The 20,435-nt window shown below is 35.0% G+C and overlaps 1 protein-coding gene across 1 annotated transcript in view; it reads right to left on the reverse strand.

Annotated features, from left to right (window-relative positions):
- Positions 1 to 20,435, reverse strand: part of ITGBL1 (integrin subunit beta like 1) — a 128,374-nt gene that overhangs the window by 46,704 nt on the left and 61,235 nt on the right. The window contains exons 6-7 of the mRNA XM_054627869.2: positions 19,260 to 19,400; positions 14,798 to 14,944 (exon numbers count right to left, since the gene is read on the reverse strand). Of these exons, the coding sequence (XP_054483844.2) occupies positions 14,798 to 14,944; positions 19,260 to 19,400 (288 nt within the window). The remainder of the gene's footprint in view (positions 1 to 14,797; positions 14,945 to 19,259; positions 19,401 to 20,435) is intronic.

Consider the following 20,435-nt stretch of genomic DNA (forward strand, 5'->3'; position numbering starts at 1 on the left):
AGCTAAGGTCACCCAGAGGTATCAAAAAATCTTGGAATGTGTGATGAGAAACAAGAAGATAGCTAGCACAAAACAAAGTTCAGATTGTTCAGATTAGATATTCCTTTCTTTCTACATCCAGAAGAAGAGGGGGAAAGATCAGCATATTTCTTGCCTATGGTAACAGCTTTTAAGTATTAAAACATACTGAAACTATTAAAACAAAACTGTTACTCATCTGGGCACAAGCTCAAAAAAATTATACTAGAGGTAAAAACTTGAATAAAAATATTCAGAATTCATAACATTTGCATGCCAACTCAAATTAAATATCAATCCAATAATGATAAAGTGGGTTAGTAGTCTGTGCTTTTTGGCAAAGGCATGGATTAGGATATTAAATAAATTTTAGTTCACAAATATTAAATTGTATCTCTAATTCAACAGATAAGCATACAACAGAATTCTAGTAAGTCATTACATACCTAGAAATGTCTGCATTTATTAGTGGCATTTCTGGTTTATATTAAATCCCTTTATCTTCAGAGTTCATTCAAAGCTTATATGAAACTTTAAAGTGTGGGAGACACTTTGAGCTACTCTTCAGTTATGCTCCAGTGCATGTTCTGTATAAAAATCTGAACCTTTGTGCAGTGGGGGATAAATACCTTATTTCTCTACATAAAATAATGTGATTCCTTATGTGTTGAGGTAGTATTTTCTCTGAGAAAGAACAGTTTCTGAAGGCCATTTCCAACAAAGACTGAGTAAATGGAATAACCTTTGGGTAGCAGAGCATTACTGATACACCTAAATATTCTCTCCATGGGCATTTTGCCCATAATCTTAAACACGGTTCAAACACCTTTCCTGACTCTCAACTTGGTTCTCTAACTACAAGGTCATGACAAGAATCACCACTGCAAGCAGGTCACAACCCACAGAGCTTCTGATAGTCCTGGGAATAACAGATTTTTCTTCCAGTAAGCACAAATATGAAGTTAGGTAAAAGTCTAACTTTTTTCTTCTATGTTAGAGAGTGTAAGTTTGTCCAGGTCAATTGACCTGGTGACACAGAGGGTCTTCCAATTTAATTCTTTAGTCTGACACAGCTGTACTTTATTAAAGACTGAAGGTCACTGCAAAGGCTAGGTTTAGAAACTGAGCAATCGCTGGTATGAATTCATTATTTCACAGATACATATTCATTGTCACTAATAGTGGGTAGCTGGAAAGTGTTCTACATTTGGCAGTCCCTCCTCCAGCCAGAGAAGCCTCATTTGCCCAGAATATGAGAGGCTGCTGCTCACACTCACCTTGAGCTCACATCTAGGTATGGATCAATTTTACAGGCATAATGTGATGGAATGTGTCCACATGTGATAGCAAACTGAACCAAGTGTACTCTATTCCAGTATCCCAGCTGGGAAAATTACAGTTTTAGTCCACATACCTTCAGGGGTGTATGGCTCCTATCTATTGTTGGTGCCTGTGAAATAAACATTCAGCACATGCAAAAGCCACAATGATCAATAACTGGATTATGCACTGGAATATGCAATACATTTTGAATTTTAATGGATCTTGAAATATCTTCTACACTTCAGTTGTTCATTTTTCATTGCAAAGGTCATGGATTCCAATATGATTAATGCATGAAAAATCTTCTAAAAAAATTCCATCAACATACCTTTCTTTGAGAGCAGCCCTCTTATTTCAGTATGCATTGAAACAGAATTCCACTAAATTTCTTCTGCCAGTGTACATCTCCTTGTTAACTTTACTGGGCTTTAGGTTAAGCATTGAAACAGGGAAAAAAAAGCCACCAAACATTTGAAGAGCTATACACTACACCTGGTCTTGGGTCACAGAGTTATTCCCTCTTCTGGCACAGATCTACTACAGAAGAAATGGTTGTGTCTGTAGGTGCTGCAGACAGTAAGCAATAGCGGAGAAAAGAATTCTTTAAAGGAGTTTTCTAGAATGAAAGTAGCAATAATATTTAACACTTAACTCTCCATTAGGTATTCTAGCTCCCAAAAGAGGAAAAGAAAAACCATTTCCTCTTCCTCACCCAAAATAAAAGTAGAAATCACTGAGTTAATTGCATCATTACATTATTCCATAATTACTTTCATTTTGGCAAAGAAACAAAAACCAGTAAGATTGCTTTGATGAATTAAAGTAAGGAATTCTGACAGACATTTCAAAATAGCAGGCATGTATGATTTCCATGAAGACCCTGAAAAGCAAATGTCTATCATCCACTCTCCTTCCCCCCCAAAAAAAACTGGCAAAAAACTTTGAAACTGTTAGTTATTTAGTTAATATAAAGAATGCCATCTACCGGCAATAACAATAAGTAGCACTGTTTATGAGTTGCTAGGTGGGGTAAGGTTGCCACTTTCATACACTGCAAACAAGTCCTAAGGTCATTTCTTTAAAAATAAATCTCTAAATTTGAAAGAAGGTGTTATGTTCCAGGTTCCTTTTCAATACCTATTCTTAATCATTGCCTTATGTTTGGAAACAAGTCCCTAGTGGGAAATAACAGACTGGGTTCACAATCCACTCAGAAGGAAGGATGTTTTTGTGAGTGTGGTTCCACAGCCTTATAAACATACACAGCACCACCATAGTTACTAAATGGACACCTCTCACAATGAGCAGAAAGACATGTACAGCTATCAAGGAGTTGTTATTATTAAATTTACTCCAAACACACCATGTTCCTATGGTGGCCTCAGTGAGGCAGAAAATGCTATTAAAAGATTCTTGAGCAAACTGATGAAGGGACCCCACAAGACACCTAGTTTCACATTCAACAGAAATTGAATTCCTACAAATTTTCAAAAACATTCATTGTTAAAGTGCTGTCATTTTGAAACATGTAATTAGGCAATGACTAATTTATAGTAAGTAAAGTAGATACTAATTACTTATAGTACCTATGAGAAAGAAAGGTGCACATATTGCACTTTATAAATAATTAGGAGCAGCATTTCTTCAGATACGCTATCTTTAAAGTGACAACTATGACCCATTAGAGGGGAAAAACCCACAAACCAACAAACAGACAAACAAAAAAATCCAAAACAACTAAAAAATCCAAAGGTTCAGATAACACCAGTAATGGTTATTATCTCATTTTCCCATCCCTCTCTACTTCTATGTCTCAGAGGGACCAGATTCAGCAAAGATTATTATGTTTATGAAACAGCAGCTTCTTGAATCTGGTATTTATCTGTTGCTCTGAAAAGCTGTGTAATGTAAGAAAGTTGTTTTGCTTGGTTTTACCCAACACTATGCTTTAAATTTTAGAACTGGAGAGCTGAGGTAACAGTAAATTTTACTGAAAGTATGATTTAATCAGAAGCACTTATTTTTTGGGTCATGTCTTTCCTTATTGGCTTTATGAAGTGTGATTAAAATGACAAACTAAAAAGAACAAAGACATGGACAAATATCTGACTTCAAGTATGCCATAAAATAATTTTTCTAACAGAACTGACAAAGCTGTCTCCTGAAAGTATTCTGAGCACTCGACAAACGAAGGTGGCAAGGAAAGGGCAAAGCATTTGAACCCACAGGCCTATTAGAAAAACTTCAGCAGTTCCTGTAAGAGAAGTGCATTAGTGGCACTCAGAAAACAAAATGACATAATGTATTACAGCAATTTCTAGTTCTTTCTTGTGAAACCCTGGCTCAGAAAGAGAACCACAAATTCTGGGACAAAGATTTTGACTGGGAAGAACTTTTGTTAGCAATTTCTCAGTATGGAGATTAGCTTTCAGCCTGACTTTTCCTGATTTTGAACTGTCCCTGAACTTTGCACAAGTTTTCTCCAAACATAAATTGCAGAAAACAAGTTAACTGTAGCGTTATTGCCCAAGATTTCATATAAATATTTAGACTTATATCCCACAAATATTTTAAAGGTATTTAGGCTTTTTTTTTTTAAGATACTTCCCACTATTTACTAGTAACTGCAAAAACTCTCCATGAGAGATCAAAAGCCAGTATTTCCCCCAGCTGCACTTCTCTCCATGTTCCTTGCTTCCATTTAAAATATTTAGTCCAGTCTGTACTCAGATCTCACAATACACAAACATCTCTAAAAGCATGTAAAAGTAGGGAAACAATTCCATATCTCTCTCTCAGGGGGCTTATGCTTTCATTTCAGTTTTTCTGTGCAAAGCAAGGATACAAATGCTTATAAAATCACAGGGAACAAAATACATTAATGCACTTTCCACAAGAAAATGTTGCTGAGTTTTATAAATAGGTATTTGATGGACTTCCAAAACTCTAAAGAATATAGTTTTGCAGACATTTTACTTAACAGCAACTTAGAACACTTTTTAATTTTATCAGAAAAAAAGATGCTTTTGCAAGATACTGGGTTTTTTTCCCTCATAAATCATATATTGATCACTATGTAGGCTCACACCAAAGAAGAAACCTCTGAAAGTAATACAGTAGAAATTCCGCTTAAATATCAGTCAGTTGATTTGAATTCAGCATTTGCTAAATGTATTAACTTCTAAAAGTTTGATTAAAGAAATATGGACTTTTTTTCTTAATAGGAAACCCTACATACTTTGAAAATGAGATTAAATTACTTAATAAATTACCTTTGTTCTGACTCTTAGAAATACCTGTATCTCTAATGTCAGTGCTTCATGCAAAGTTGGCAAACAGCACTTTGGAATTTAATAAAGCAGAACATAACTATTGATATAAACATGCAAGTCTAGTTTTGACTACCAGAAAAAAAAAAAAAAGGCTTAGCTTTTTATTACCTTTCTTCCAAATAGAATATAAAGAAATTTTTAATCTTTGTCCCTATGTGCTTCAAATACCCTACTGATGTGCAGTTACCATGGGTCATTTTATAACATAAGTAAAACATAGCAAAATACTTGCAGAAAAATAGGGAACTCCTCAAACAAGAAATTATGAAACAGATAAGCAAGTAAGCATTGATTAGGTCAGGTTTAAATCTAGTTAAGAAAAAGGGTGGTGTTTCATTTTTCCCACAGAATGCTGGACCTCCTAAATTATTCTATCAAGTCCAGACTTCCTTTCCAAAAAGCAGATCCTAGAAAAACATGACATGGTATTCACCAACAATCTGAATATTTACAATTCTTAACAGTTTTTAGCTTAAAAATTGGTTTCATTTGAGTTTTCAGGATCTTTCAGGTATTTTAAGTAAAAATTTTCATAAGCACAAAGGCAGAAATCAAATTACTCAATCAGCCTAGGAACCTATTAATCATCTATCATACTATACAAAAACAATTTTGAGTCAGAACTGATCAATTTATTTTACACAAGTTGCTGCCTTGAAGGTGCAGAGCAGATAACAGGTTCAGAGTAAGTGGTGGGTCCTTGACATTGTGTACTGGAAATTCCTTTCTGTCACCTTTTCCTGAAGGCCTCCTAGCTACCACACCAACTTCAGTGCAGAAAGAAATTCAATCTTCATGAGAATAACCACAGTATTTGACAGATGTCTCTTTACTTGTGAATTAAATTGGTCTGGGACGGTTTCCTGGCACTGAGGCCAACTGGCATGGAAGAAATGGCATCTGTACTATCAGAGCATCTTCCATGAAGGCAGCCTGATCCAGACTGCCTACTGGGACCCGTCACTAGCCCACATCAATTCCTGAGCTGCTAGTAGGAATTATTTGGAGAGAGTCCTAGCTAGCACAGGGCAAAAGTGGCCCAGTGGCTTTTCTATCAATCCAGCTTTAGACAAGCATGTTTCAGTGCCTTGGGGTGCCACAGAACTATTTAATTTACTAGTAAAGATGTCACTGCGAAGGCAGTCAAAGCACTCTAAAATGACAAGTATTCTGGAAAAGGACTTTTATCTGCACATCAACAGCAGAGGTTCCTTGCTCCAGCAGACTTCTATTACCTTTATTTATACTGTAGTAAGACATTACATTTGGGGTAAATAATTTGGTAAATTGCAATGATTCATAGAACTCAAATGCCAGCATCTAAAGGTTAGCCTGATAGTAATTCTTTTAAGGACAATAGGATAAATTATGAATTATGGCAATTCATATTGTAGTAACATAGATATATAGAAGAAATGGGAAAGTAATTTCTGATTTAGAAATACAATCATTCCACCAAAACCAAAGGCTGAAGTATCATATTTTTTTGTCTAGTCAAATTTAAGATGAACTTCACCCAGAACATTCTTCTGTGTTTACAACAGCTAGCATCTATTTACCATGATGACTTGACTCTGTTGTGCACACACAAGTGCATTTCCAAATGCAAGTTGACTCATGCACTAATATTTCAATATACATACATTTCTTATGGTGATGAGTAAATATTTTTGACAATACAAACAATCTCAGTTTTTGCTGCATCGTACAACTTCATGACTTTACAGGAGATACTTGTTCTAGTGAACAAGCTGTGAAATCTAATCAGCTCTTGCATAAGCACATGCACACATCTCAATTGCTTCTTTTTTCCAGCAGAGATTCTTTTGGAATATTTCCTCTTACTGTGATTTAACTAAGAATACTTGATATACCAAAGTCATGAGAGAAGGTACTTAAAGGTACTTCCATTTCAAATAGCTATGTCACTTGCACAAATGCAAAATTAACTTGCATCTATGTCTCATGTTGTATGCATTGCAAAAGCGTTCATTCTTAAAATTACCCTTGCACATTACAATGAATAATTTTTTCATCAGTGTGAATAATTCCTGTATCTCTGAAAGTACTCAAGACATTCATAAACCCTGACTTCTGGTCAGACATCTGAAGTGAACCAAAATAGGAAGACAATTTGGAGCAGCAAAAATCTAAGCTGCTTTAAAAATTAATAATAATTTTAATTGGTTATATCTTCACTGACTGGAATGCATAGCTTACATTCTACCTCCTTAAAATCAGTTTATTATATAAAAAGCAAATATATTTCATGTATGTTAGGCATCCTTCAGCAGAAACAAAAGAAACTTCAAATCTCTGACTGTCAGGATTTAGTGCTTAAAAACATGCAGTTTCTCTGTCCAGCATTGACAACAATATATTTGTTTTCTAGGCTCTTACAAGCACATATCATCCATCAGAGGCCTTGATGTGTTGTGGGTCTATCTGCAGCTCACTATCTAATCAAATGAAAGAGACAGACCAGAATGTAGATTTAGAGGAAGTCTAGTATAAATGAGTGTCAGTCCAGTCTTTGATTAGGTAATAGCAATTATGATAATTACAGCAATCCTCTGCAGGAAAACATTCTAAAATTGCCAGCCTGTAGCAAAGTGTAGCACTTACAAGAATCCACTTATTTCTGAACATTTTTAATCCTAATCATGTTCTTTCAGTTGTAAACAGCATAATTTGGCTTGCTAATTTAAGACAATGATCTACTACAAATATTAATATATAGGTAAATAGACATTAATATATAGGTGAATTATTCTAAAATATAGTAATCATCTACATTTATAAATCTCACTAGAATACAAATAGAACAAGCATTAAAATTTAACCCGAATTCACACATAGTATTAGGGAAAACTATTATTTCTCACACACTGTTTTTCTGGATAACAATTTCAATATTGAGACTTTTGTATTATAGAAGAAATAGGTAAATATGATTAAACAAATAGGTGAATATGATTTTTTCCCCCTCGGTTAGCATTTTGTATTATGTTCCCCACTCTGCTAAAGAAATCAAGTTCAAACAATTTGAAAAAAACACGGGTGCCTGAAAAAAAGGCCAACTATGTCCAAGATTCACTACCAACTACTGAATAATGACTTTTAGAGTAGCAAACGAGAGTCAGAACAATTGAAATGGGGAAATAAAGGTAAAGAAAATTAATCGAGACTGGGACGTGGAAGACACTATGCACAGAAGATAGCTAGCTGTCAGAAAGGCAGTCCTGGCCTTCAAGGTCTCTCACAGATGTCTTCATTCACAGATGTCATTTCACAGATGAAAGAGGTCCTTGTTGGAGAAAGAATTATGATCAAGAGAACAAGAATGAGGAAGACATCACACCCAAGAAGTTTGCAAAGTGTCCAGAGGTGGTAGCATTTCAGAGGCACTGACTGAGAAAATAAGAGGTATTTTTCATATTGTCAGTGGCCAGTGCTTACAGCCATCAGGAAAACACTTGAGCAGTTAAGTCTGTTATTTTACAGATTTTTTGCCATTTGTACCCTAACCATTCTTACCCTTCAGATTAACCTTACCTAAACAAGTGCTTCCAAACACACTCCAATAGGCACATGGGTGGAAAAAATCCCATGTAAACTGGCTGTGATTAGCAAGGCCTCCAACCTTGAGGCTTTCTCCAGCTCTAAGACTGCAAAGCTTCTTTTAAATCTTTTCTTGATCAGGTGGTCTGTAGCAGACACCTACCACACTCATAATAAGTAATTACATATTAATATATCACAGATGAATAATCAGATATATCATATATAAATAATTGATCTGGCCTCTTAAATATTCCATTTAAACATCAGAATTTCTTTTGTCTTTTACTGCCTTATTTACTGGTGAGAATAAAATGAAATGTATTTTAATGAAAACATGCTATATTGAAAAAGAGCATGCTAAATTAATGTTGGTGAGCATCTGTGGTAGTTACTCTACCAGCCACTGATGCCATGGTTTAAAGATTCCTTTTTTATACTGGGCTTTTATCCCATAGCCTTTATTCCTAAGTATTATCCTAAACCAGATAAATTATTTTTCCTCAATTCTTTACTGCTTCTCAAAATTCTTACCATGAAAACAAGTGAGAAAATTCAGAACAGTAAAAGTTCTATTACAGAATTACCACACACTTGTAATATCACCTGCATCTCAGAGACAGACATCTTCCAACACACCCTGCTTCTTCCAGAACAGATTAAGAAAGCATTTATGCAGATACAAAGTACTTCATGAACCATTTTTTTACTACTTAATTATAAGCACTGCCAGTAAGGGTTCACCAAAAAATTAAATGTTCTTCCTTTAGTTCCTCTGTATAAGGTAAAACCAGCAAGGAGTGCTATAGGTGGGTCACAAATAAGTACCTTTCTCTACAGAGAAAAACTGAAGTGATGAGCTCCTGAGCACTTTCTGATTTCAAAAAAAAAAAAAACCCAGAAAAAAAATTAAAATTTGGAAGCTTTCCTAACAAAGACAGCTTCCAGAAGATCCTGCTTCAATTTAGAGAGAAAGGCTCAAACAGAGCCTGAATCAGAGAAGCTGTTTAAAATCAGTGATCTAAACTATTAATATACAAATCTAAAAGGAGTGGGATCCAACTATTTATTTCTATTTTTTCCTTAGACTTCAACAGACAACAAGTGGAGTGCAAAGTGCCAGTCCAGCATATAAGAGCATTCCAAATTGTATGACAAATGCTGTTATACCAGCTCATTCAGCATTAAAGTAATAGCACAGCAAGAGTACCTCTCTGCTTGAAGCACACAGATGTAGAAGAGCTTGATCTCAAAGTTGATGAGATGCAAGCTAGAGATGTGACACATGACTTGAATTTGTGTTCTGTTCTTGTTACACCAGCTGATAATGCTACTTGCTGCCAGGCTGTCAACTATAGTGCTTTAATTAAGACCTCCTTCAGAATGCAGGGGTCATGCAAAATGAATGGAAACAGCATGCCAAATTCAGAGATGATGTACATTAGAGTAATTTACACTTCAATTAAACAGCATAATTTGCATAATAAGGGGCTGCAGTAAAGAGCTAGTAGCAGGGGTAGTAACCTAGATTTTACCTTAGGATTGTTTATACTTTTCTGCTCTGACCCCATCCTGTCATGTAGAAAGTATAGTGAATTATTCAAATAGCAACTTCCACTATCATCTCTTCTTACTGAGTCAACAAGCCATAAGCTTCAGAAGCAATGTTCTTCTGTAAGTGTCTAATAGAAACAGGAAATTTCTTTTGTTTATCAATTTTGGCAATGTCATACTAGAGGGAGACCCCAAAGTCCTTAACTAATAACTGCACTTAGAACAAAAGAACCAAAGCTATAACATTATAGAACTATACTCAATGAGGTTCCAGTGGTAATGAAACAGAACTAGTTCTCCTGATGTGACACATGCCACCAGCAGCCTTTCTACCCTTTTAAGGCATCCTACCCAGCTGTAGGGACTTACCTGCTGTAGAGATGAAAAGATCAGGTTTCCACATTACAGTTTGTATATATTTAAAAATCTTGAATATTTATTGAATGATGTAATTCAAAGGTTTATATAAAGCTATAGTAGTTAATGATCCAACCCAAAATTATGCACAAACTGAGTGTTTAATGTCATCTTTTCCATGAGTCATATAAGACTTCACAAAGGTCAGAAGACAGTTGTATAGTTATACCTGGTTTTAGGCAGCTATTTAGCACATTATTTTTATCTAGGTTCCATCTACTCTCGTCACTGCACAGATACGATTATTTCATGTGTGTTTCTCTTTCCTTCTGTTTATATTCTCCATTTTGTATCAACTGGAATCTACCACAGTTGATACAACAATTTGTATGCAATGAGATGTCTGAGAGCAGCACAAACTGTGTATCATACAAAAAGACACACAAGATGCTCCAGAAAAGGATTAAGTCTTTGCAGTATGCACTGGCCAATGGCTCTGCTCTGTGGAGTCATCACTGACCTTTGCTTTCAGACTTCAGGAGATGGTATCTGGCCAGACTGGCAATAGCATTACACAAGGGACTGAGTCACTGTCTTAGCTCACCACAAGGAATCTTTAAGAATGCATTGAACACTGTTGCTCTTCCACTAAGATAATCAAAATCTAATAATTTTAAAAGGAGAAAAAAGGGCAAAGTTATTGCTGTTGGTAAACTTTCAAAATGACACACAATTTTTGAATTAATGATTTAGTGTTTTGAAAATGGGGCTTGGGGGCCTTTTCAAAAACAACCGAAATCTTTTATGTAGAGAACCAAAAAATCCATTTTTCAGTTAGCCCATGCTAGAGCATAAGTGTAAGGGGGAATTTCACCAATAAATAAATAGTTTCATTTTCTCCATGTGACAAATAAATAAAAGCAATTTTAGAGAAGATATTTAAATGCTAAAATACCAATAAGAATATTTTTCCATTATCTGGCTTTGTAAATCTGCCATGGAATGGCCGCACTCACCAAGGGTAAGTGAGGAAAACAAGATTTTTTTTAAGAAAACCTCTCTCATCTATTATTCTCAAAACCTAATCTTTTTATTTTCAATTCTCTTCCTAAAGTCTTTTTTATTAAAACTATTTTTAAATCTGCTTTGTACCTGAAGGGAAAACTCAAGTGAGTGATGTGCATTTTAAAGAGAAAATGGTTTGTCTTTTCCCTTAATCCTGACAAAAATATAGTACCTCTTTATTTCAAACCATAATGATTTTTGGTATGTTTTTTCCTTTATGTCTGACACTGGTCTTGATGTACAGTGTGTTCTTAAAAGTAACAGATTTTCACTGTGAAAAAAGTGAAAGTTTTACATCTAAGCTAAAAGTCACGGAGCAAGTTGGAAAAAAAAGCAACACTCTTGGGAATAAGAGTATAGAAGGAATTCTTCACTTTATATGAATGATGATGCCTAGAATCAATCCTCACCCTCAAAAGACTTTTGTAGGGAAAGTAATTTTTGGAAAGTACTAAATAGGTTTTTATTCCCAAAATTTTCTTGTAATCTTCTCTCAACCTTATACATAGCCTCGTATATGGTATAGACAACCTGACTGATGTAATAGAGAGAATTTATAATTGCTCTGTCTTTATAAGACCATTTCAGCATGCAGATATTTTCCTTTGCTACTCAGCATGTCAATAGATGACTTCTCTCTCCTTCACCCACTGGAGCAGCTAAGAAATATAAGACTACGGTGTAATACTTTTCTGGCAGCCTCTATGATATCCCCACATGCTGAGCAGCACCCATGAAACAGCTTGCTATTCTTGTGAGTGGGGAAAATCAGGAAGGGAATTACAGTCTGAAAACAAAGGTCGTTTCATCTACCCTCAGAAGAGCAAAATACAGACTGAGAAATCATAATTTATAGCATTTTATAGAAAGTGGTTATCTAATTGTGTTCCTCCTAACCTCTTTTCAATTCTCTATAATTTTTAATACAACTTTTATATACTCCTGATACATTAAAGGTTACAAACCCCCATTTTCTTTCCCTGTTCTTTCTTTTCTATACCTTTTTTTCTCTTCTTGAGATTACATGACTGATAGTTAAAGGATTCTCAAAATCTGGGTGGATTGCGCCAATTCTCTTAGTTCCTATTGCTGTAAACAACAAAAGTATCTAAATCTAAAAACAAAAGGTACAGATGAACAGAAAAGAGTCTTTAAGGAAACAATACATGGCCAAATCATAAAGTCATGCACCTGCATCTCTGAGAATTCTGTTGTGTATTCTATTCCATACAGGAACTGCCTTACCAAAAAATCCCACTAAATAAGGACATTAAGTACTCAACTTCTTTGGCAGTACAGTGGATTAGTGACCTGGGCAAGGATAACTGTTGTTGTACCATCATTTTCAAATGGAAAAGACAAAATCTCCTTTTCCTTTTCAGACTCTCCTCATCACACAATCCTCTCTAAGGACATCAGAAAAATTGGGGATGTTTTTACAATTCTATAGTGTTTCCCACTCCTGAAGGCTTGAAATCAATTGTGTTTGATTAGAAAACCTTATTTTGATTCATCTGCTCATATCACACTTCTTCCCATGACAAGAAGTGAGATTTCCAAATGGCACCAAATTTAACTATGCAAGTCCAATGACAATTTTTCATAGGAACTAACCCCTGCTTTAGCAGTTCAGAAATTTTCTTACACTTTTCTTTTATTTAAAGTATCATGGACAAAGGGGAAATTCAAGGAGTCCAGGGTAAAAAAAAATACACTGTCTAGTAAAACAAAGATGAGTAGACCAAAACATCTTCCCAATGTCTTAAACAAAATTGTTCATAGAACTAAAACAAGATACTGCTATCCATTTTTAAATGGAAGTTTTCATGGGGATTTTTTTTTTTCTAGCCTGGAATTGCAGAATGTCTTGTTCCTTCAATACAGCAGCTTTCTATCATATTATGTCCTACATCCACATATGTGGCTTTTGCACTCCTTGAACACCTTAGTGATCACTTCTTGTTTGAAAGTCAAAGTTCATTGAAAGCCACTATCAATTAAGCCTTTTGTTCCCATCGATACTGCTTTTGAAAATTTTGACCAACAGGTCACTCAGTCAAACTATTTCACCTGAAAATTACCTATTTCACTGCCAGGATCTCAACAGCAGAACACTGCCAACATCATTAGGTGTTTATGCAGAAGGCCAAAAGGGTAGAATTATTGTCATTAATGTTAAAATCTTTACATTTACTCTTCTTATTATACTGAATTTTAAAAATTCAATATTATATATTTAGTCAAATTAAAATTATTTTTATGGTTTTTGTTTTTCCTCTGTCTTCACAGAGGACAATGCAACTAAATCATAGAACTGACTCCAAGCTCTCAAGATACATGACTTTTTGTGAAGCAGATGAAAAAAAGAGACCTTCAACATCCATAAGGACAAGAAAAAAAAAACCCCAGTATTAAAAAAATTAAAAATTGAATCAAAAGTCAATGCTCCTTTCTTCTAGTTATCATTCCTGCAAGCATGAAAAATAAAATGCAGTTAATTCTCTACAGATGCCCATTCTCCAACTAACTTGTAGCAAAAAATTCTGTTGTAAAATTTTAGCAGGAAAAGAGAGAGACAATTAACTGGAAAACTGCAGCTTAGTTAAGAAAAGAGCAAGCAACTGTCTGTTAATACATAGTTCTTTTAAGATACTCCTAATACTACATTTAGGAAGTAAATGAGCTGCTATACAATTACAGGGGGAAAATGGTACAATTATCACAGAGATAACTTGGGTGAACAGCCTACAATTTTTTACTATGTTAGATAGTATTAGTGAAAGAATAAATCACAAATGAACTGACATTAAGGGTCAAATGCAGTCCTTCAAGAGAAGCTTTAGGCCTATCCCAGAAAATACTTAAATGGGCAGAATTCATAACTTCAATTACCAGTTCTGGAAATATTCTGTCTTGTATTTACTTTTCTCTCTTCTCTCTGCAGAAAACCACATTTCACACAGTGACAGAGGAAAATTAGCAGGTCCTTTTACTTCTGAGAAAAATTGCTTGCAATGTATCTTTTAAGTGAGTGCATGACTTAGTGTATATTTTTAGTCAAAGCTCTTAAAAAGGCTACAGTGTCACAAAGAAATGCTTTCAAATGAAAAGCCAATGGCCAACTAGCAAACTGTGCTGAAGCTCAGCTTCATTTTATAGAAGTCAGTCCTGCACTTAATGGGCAGTTTCTTAGAGTAAATCCAAACAGTCCTTATCACAATGGTGCCACAACATTTTACACAGGCTGAAAATCTTATGCTGCTTTTGTCAAAAAATGCCCAGACTAAATCCATATTTTTAATCTATCTTTAGTAAAGACTTAACTACAGCAATTTTCAAAGCATCCTCGAAAACCTTCAAAATGAATGTTAAGACATGTAAAATAAAACACAAAGCAGGAAAAAATATCTGACCTCTGTATTCTTCTCCTCCCTCCTCCTAAATCACAAGTTATACAGGTGTGATTCATGCACAGTAAGCTAAGAAGGTACACATTTTTCATTACTAGTAATGCTGGGCATCTGTAAAAATTCTTTTAATGGAAGTACATTTAAAGGGCATAAAAATTCTTCCAGAAATGTGCTTACCTCTTCCAGAGCAAGGTAAATTGGAATTTCCTTGGCATTTTTTAGCACTTTCTTCAACTGACATTGGACACGAATGTGGATGTTCACACTTTTTCCCAGTCCATCCTTCTTTACAGTCACATCTTCCACAATTACACTGTCCATGACCTTTATAATGAATACAATTCAAGATTAACCTCCATTCAGATGAGGTATAAAAAACTCTTAATTGGATGAACTTTATCAAAGTTGAAGCTTCATTCAGTAATGAGACTTGCAAAAAATACAACCAATTCATTATACCCACTTTTGTTTCTGAAAATAGCACTGTCTACCATTCCGTTTGGGCCATATTCCCCTTTCTGTTTTTTTTCCTTAAGGGATGTTTAGCCACTTAGCACATGATCTAATGCAAAAGGGTGGAATAGAGATTAAAAATACACATTTTACCACCATTTGGAAATGTGGAATGTCATAAGGCAATATTTCCTTTTATGTTCTTTTTCTACCATGGTTGCAGCATATTCTCTAAGAAATATATCAAAACCATCCTTTATCTACTTGCAATCAACATGATCCACTAGAGACAATCATTGTCTCATAAATTCCAAGCCTCAAACCAGTGTCTTCTACTAAACAGTGAAATACAAATAATAAAATTTTGAAATATTGGACATAATCAATTCTCATTTCAGTAGGACAATTAGATGTCTTTTTTGCTATCTTACGGCAAATTAGAGACTATTCCCTGCACATATATTTCCTTTATATAAAAGCAAATATATGCAATTTTTCTTGAGCTTTTCTCAAGAAAAACTAAAAAAAAAAAGATAATTGTCCTTCTCCCTCTTTATGCTCTTTGCAAAAAGCATTGAGATTCTGGCAATGCAAAATGTTCCTAAGAAAAGCCTGAGAATCAGCAAAACAATATTCCTTGCCATAAAATCAAATATCTATTTTCATGAGCTCAGACAGCAGTTTAAATCTCACAATTTTCACACAGTTGTCATTCATTGGACACAGGACCAAAGCATTGCTCCAATGTCCATTTTTCTATCCATGTTCTTCTTGAAAACCATAGTAACAGATTTATATGTCTTTTTAACCAACTTGCACTTAAATACCAATTTATAAAACATATTAGTTTATTAGTTCACAAGGAGAAAATGGGAGGAAGCAATCATTCTAGGAGTCATCAGATTACTTCCCAAAATGCAAGTCTTATTAACTGAACAAAATAACTTTTTTTTACATTAGTTGTTTTCATTGAAAAGCATTACAGGCTTCCTCTTGTTTAGAGGATGAGTTCAGATTAGATTACAAGGAAGAAATTCTTTACTGTGGGGATGGTGAGGCTCTGGCACAAGCTGCCTAGAGAAGCTGTGGGTGCCCACCCCTGGTAATATTCAAGGGATGCCTGGATGGGGATTTGAGCAACCCAGTCTACTGGAAGGTGTCCCTTCAGGGAAGGAGTCCCTGGTAGTGGTTGAAACCAGATGATTTTTAAGGTTTCTTCCAACACAAACCGTTCTCTGATCCCATAATTCTTTCCTTTGCTTTCATGTGTACCTGCTGACAGGTTGTGAATTGGATTTATGATCCCTGACCCAGAGAGATACTTATGGGAGGATTAGATATTTTCATACAATAGTTTCTTTGCTAAAGCCACAGCAAAGGAACTAATGAAATGTGTCACCAGACAAATTTTCTTAATGGAAGCATGTTTTCTTCCCATGTCAATTCATGAGAGCTATTATCTCTTTAAATTAAGATAATCACTTTAATGTCAAGAAGACTTCTGAAAGACAATAATTCAGGAACATTCTGAATGTCACTTTAGGTGTTAAAAGAAGGCATCTAGTAGTCAGTATAATATACTGTGAAATAAAGTCACCTCAAGTCATATGAAGTTTCTGGAGGGAGCTGCCCTCGTGTGATGTTAAATCCTCACATCAGGGCTGTCAATTCCTGTTGTTTGTATTTTATTGAATAAACATAGAATTTCATTCAGTCACAGTGAAGCTCTTTACATGAAAACAGGATTTCCTATAATTTCTCCATGCTACTCAGGACAAAGTGGTTGCCTGTCTCTACCTATTAGGTAGACAGAACAAGACAAGAAAATTTTGTATCATCTCCTTTTGATGAAGGTTTTAAGAGAGATGGATTATTTTCCCTAATCTAACTAATCACTCTTGGATTCATCCCAAATCAATTTACAAATAATTGTGAGAAACAATGAGGTTATTTTTCAGATAGACCTAATGCATGTACACTTTGTGCAATAAAAATTTATTTCATATAAGCAATTAAAAAACCTGTCCCACTACAATTCCTCTATTAAATATTTGATTTAATTGCAGATTCTGCCTGACTACCACAATAAACCAAAATTAAAACTTTTGCATCTTTTCTATTTCTGAAACAAGACTAAACAGCATGACTAGAAGATATTGTTAACACTGCTTCATGTGCAAATGGATTTTTTTGCACAATCTATTTTAGGAAAGTATACTTGGATGGCCAGCTAAGACTAAATTAGGGTTTTCTAAAAGATAATGGAAAGGGAATGGATAAAAATAATTAGTACTAAAATTTTTGATGAGGAGATGGAAAAACAAAATTATACTTGAGTTTTAGTCACATCAAGCAAGCCACATGAGTCCTTCCTTTCATATCTAAGTTTTCTTCATTTACAGTTATGTCTGTGTAACAAAGACCAATGTACCAGTCCTTAATCCAATGCCAAATGGCAATATCTTCCCCCAGTCTCATTTGTATCTGTCTGTACTTTCTTACCCTCTGCTTTCTTACAACCATTACCATCCTGGGCAGCAGCAGCTGCAAAGGCAATATTGTCCAGGAAAGGGGAGTTCAAGCATGACTTTTTCAGTTTCACAGCATTAGTTGTAGATGACAAGGTTTGATTTAATTTAATTAGGTCTGAAACTCTTGTGTTCACCATTAACTCTATAGAATGCATTTACCTTGTTGATTTGTAGCTTTGCATTCCTTAGCTGATGCTGATATTTTGATCAGTCCCTGAGTGCTAAAATCCCTGACAGCAACACAGTGATACATTCAAAAACTGACAACCAACTCAATCTTCCTGCTGCTCTCATGACTTTGTGACTGCACACAGCTCTACATCATTCCAGCTTATTCATTAAACAAATCCTTAAATAAATATATAATATCTGCAAGTGGTTGAACAGTAACTAGTAAATTAAGTCACTGAAGATTTTTGGAATAGCTTCTTTTCCCCCCATTTTATTAGCTAGTGATTCCTCTAAATTTATTAAAAACAAACCAAAAAAACCCAAACCAAAGCAAAAAATAAAAAAAACAACACACAAAAAAAGCCCCACAACTGTTGAGAAACTTTTTAAACAGGCAAAGAAAAAGCTGAACATTTAATGTACCATGCTGGTTTCAGCTTTCTTTCTCTATTACAGACAACTCCAATGATCTTTCTGTGGGACATATCTAACTCTAGGAATAGGAGGAAAATATATGACAACATTATTGTCCTTGATGTGACTGCATTTTTCCTGTTATTAATTAGGCCAGACCAGGTTTTTACAGGATGCACTGAAGCTGACAACCTCCAATCTGTAAAGTCACTTTGAAATCACATTCATTTGCTTTTGCAGAATTCCTGTGTGCAGAAATTGCATGCTGTGTATTGAACAAAGTCCTTCTCTCCCACCTAGTGTTACCATCTTTATTAGTATTCACACAAAATTGCATGCAAAGTCTCTCTCAGAATCTCAGCTTTTGTTAGCTGATACATGGAACATCTAAACTGCAAAACCATGGCTGGATGGATGGATGAATGAATGGATGGATGGATATTAATTGTTTTGGATATAATGCTCTCAAGTCCAAGTGGAAGAAAAAGGAAGATGGATGTGTCTAAGATGTACAGTCTGGGCTACAGCTACAGAAGAGCAGCTGGGCCACATATTCATATTTTTCAAGTATTGATGCCCTACTTGGTCTCATGTCAATTTGTCTCATGTATTCTTAGGGGACTGTTTTTCATTGACTCATTTACTTACTCTTCCTTGAATTTCTTCTTCTTTATTATCATCTATCACTCTGCCATACAAAATGAAACAACGAACACAGTCCGATTTAATGAACTTTCCAATTTTCCCAAAAAATTATACACCTAAATTTTAAATTTTCAACCATTATCCAGTTCATTAGGTTACTGTGAACACAGGGGTATTAGAAGAACCTAAAAGATTCTTCCTAAAAGAATCTAATATTTATAGGATTTTGTTACATGGCATGGAAAAAAATACATAATTATGTCTTTAATTTAAAAAGCCCCCTCCAAGCTCCCTCCTTCCCCCCAAGCTTGGTATATTTTAAGATAGGAAAATGAGAATTGGAGTACTAGGGAAGAGGAAGATTAGACCAGTTTGAAGGTTTTTTATAAAACTACACCTAAGTCCCCTTTACACACAAACCTTACCTGAACAGAAGTCATCAGAATATCTGTCATACACTGCTTTGCAGTTTCTTTCATCACACTCACAAGTATCTCCATGAATATCTCCCCAGTCTCCAGTTGGGTCCACATCATGGCATGTACATTCCCCACATACACATGTGCCTAAAAATGTAAAAAAAAAAATTACAATTAAAAAAAAAAAAGACAGAGATAGAAGATTAACTGTGTAATTTAGAGTAACAGCACTTTGATTACAGGAATTTACACTTGTGAATTTTCAGTGCTCACAGAGATGCAATTTCAAAGCTGCAAGTGATAATCTTGAGTGTGCGCTCATCTTCTATGATTTGAAACCTTCTATGGTTATTTAGTAGCAATACTTTAAACAAAAAAATTGGCTTCCCGTTCATGTTTCTTTTTGCTGTTGAGCCTTGCTAGGAGTCAACAAGAAATGTAGCTCACAGAACAGTTGTACATCTTTGACATCAACAGTAATTTGCCCTGTCAGTAATGACAATAAAAATCAATTCTGTTTAAATGACTTGGGCTTGGGCACAGGCGATAATTAATGGTTGTTAAAGCATAAACATGTAAACAACAAGAGAATCCAAATTAACACAGCTGAAAATGTCTGGGAAGTAATTCTTTACCTAAGAAGAACAGCAGCACAGATCTACATGAAAGGATACACCTCCACTTTCCCAAGTCAATATTCAGGGCCACACCCTGTTGCTTACAATAGGAAGAAATGTGAATAACAGAAAACAAATTTGCATATTTTACTAATATGTAGAGAATATGAACCCTACTTATTTAGGAAAATCTGAGCGAAAACCCCCAATCAACAACAACAACAACAAATTTCCTTATTCAGAAATCCAAATATGCTTTAGGGCAACACACTCACTACATTTTTTGAGATGCTAACAGGCTCATAGAAGCAGCCTGACCTTACTGAATGCATGCAGTTCATTTTTTGCAGAGTGGCTTCACCTTCTGCTACTCTGCCAACACATTTGTCATCATATTTAGGTTGCTCTAAACAATATAATGTGTTTGAGGACAACAGGACAGGATGACTAAACAGTACACTTAGATATGGGCACATTCTCTAATAAAAGGAGAAGGTTTACACAACCCAGCATGCATGACATGAGCAGGAAGAGCTACAGCCCTATATAATGCTAAGAACCCTGA

Source organism: Agelaius phoeniceus, chromosome 2 (assembly GCF_051311805.1).
Source record: "Agelaius phoeniceus isolate bAgePho1 chromosome 2, bAgePho1.hap1, whole genome shotgun sequence".
Taxonomy (NCBI): domain Eukaryota; kingdom Metazoa; phylum Chordata; class Aves; order Passeriformes; family Icteridae; genus Agelaius; species Agelaius phoeniceus.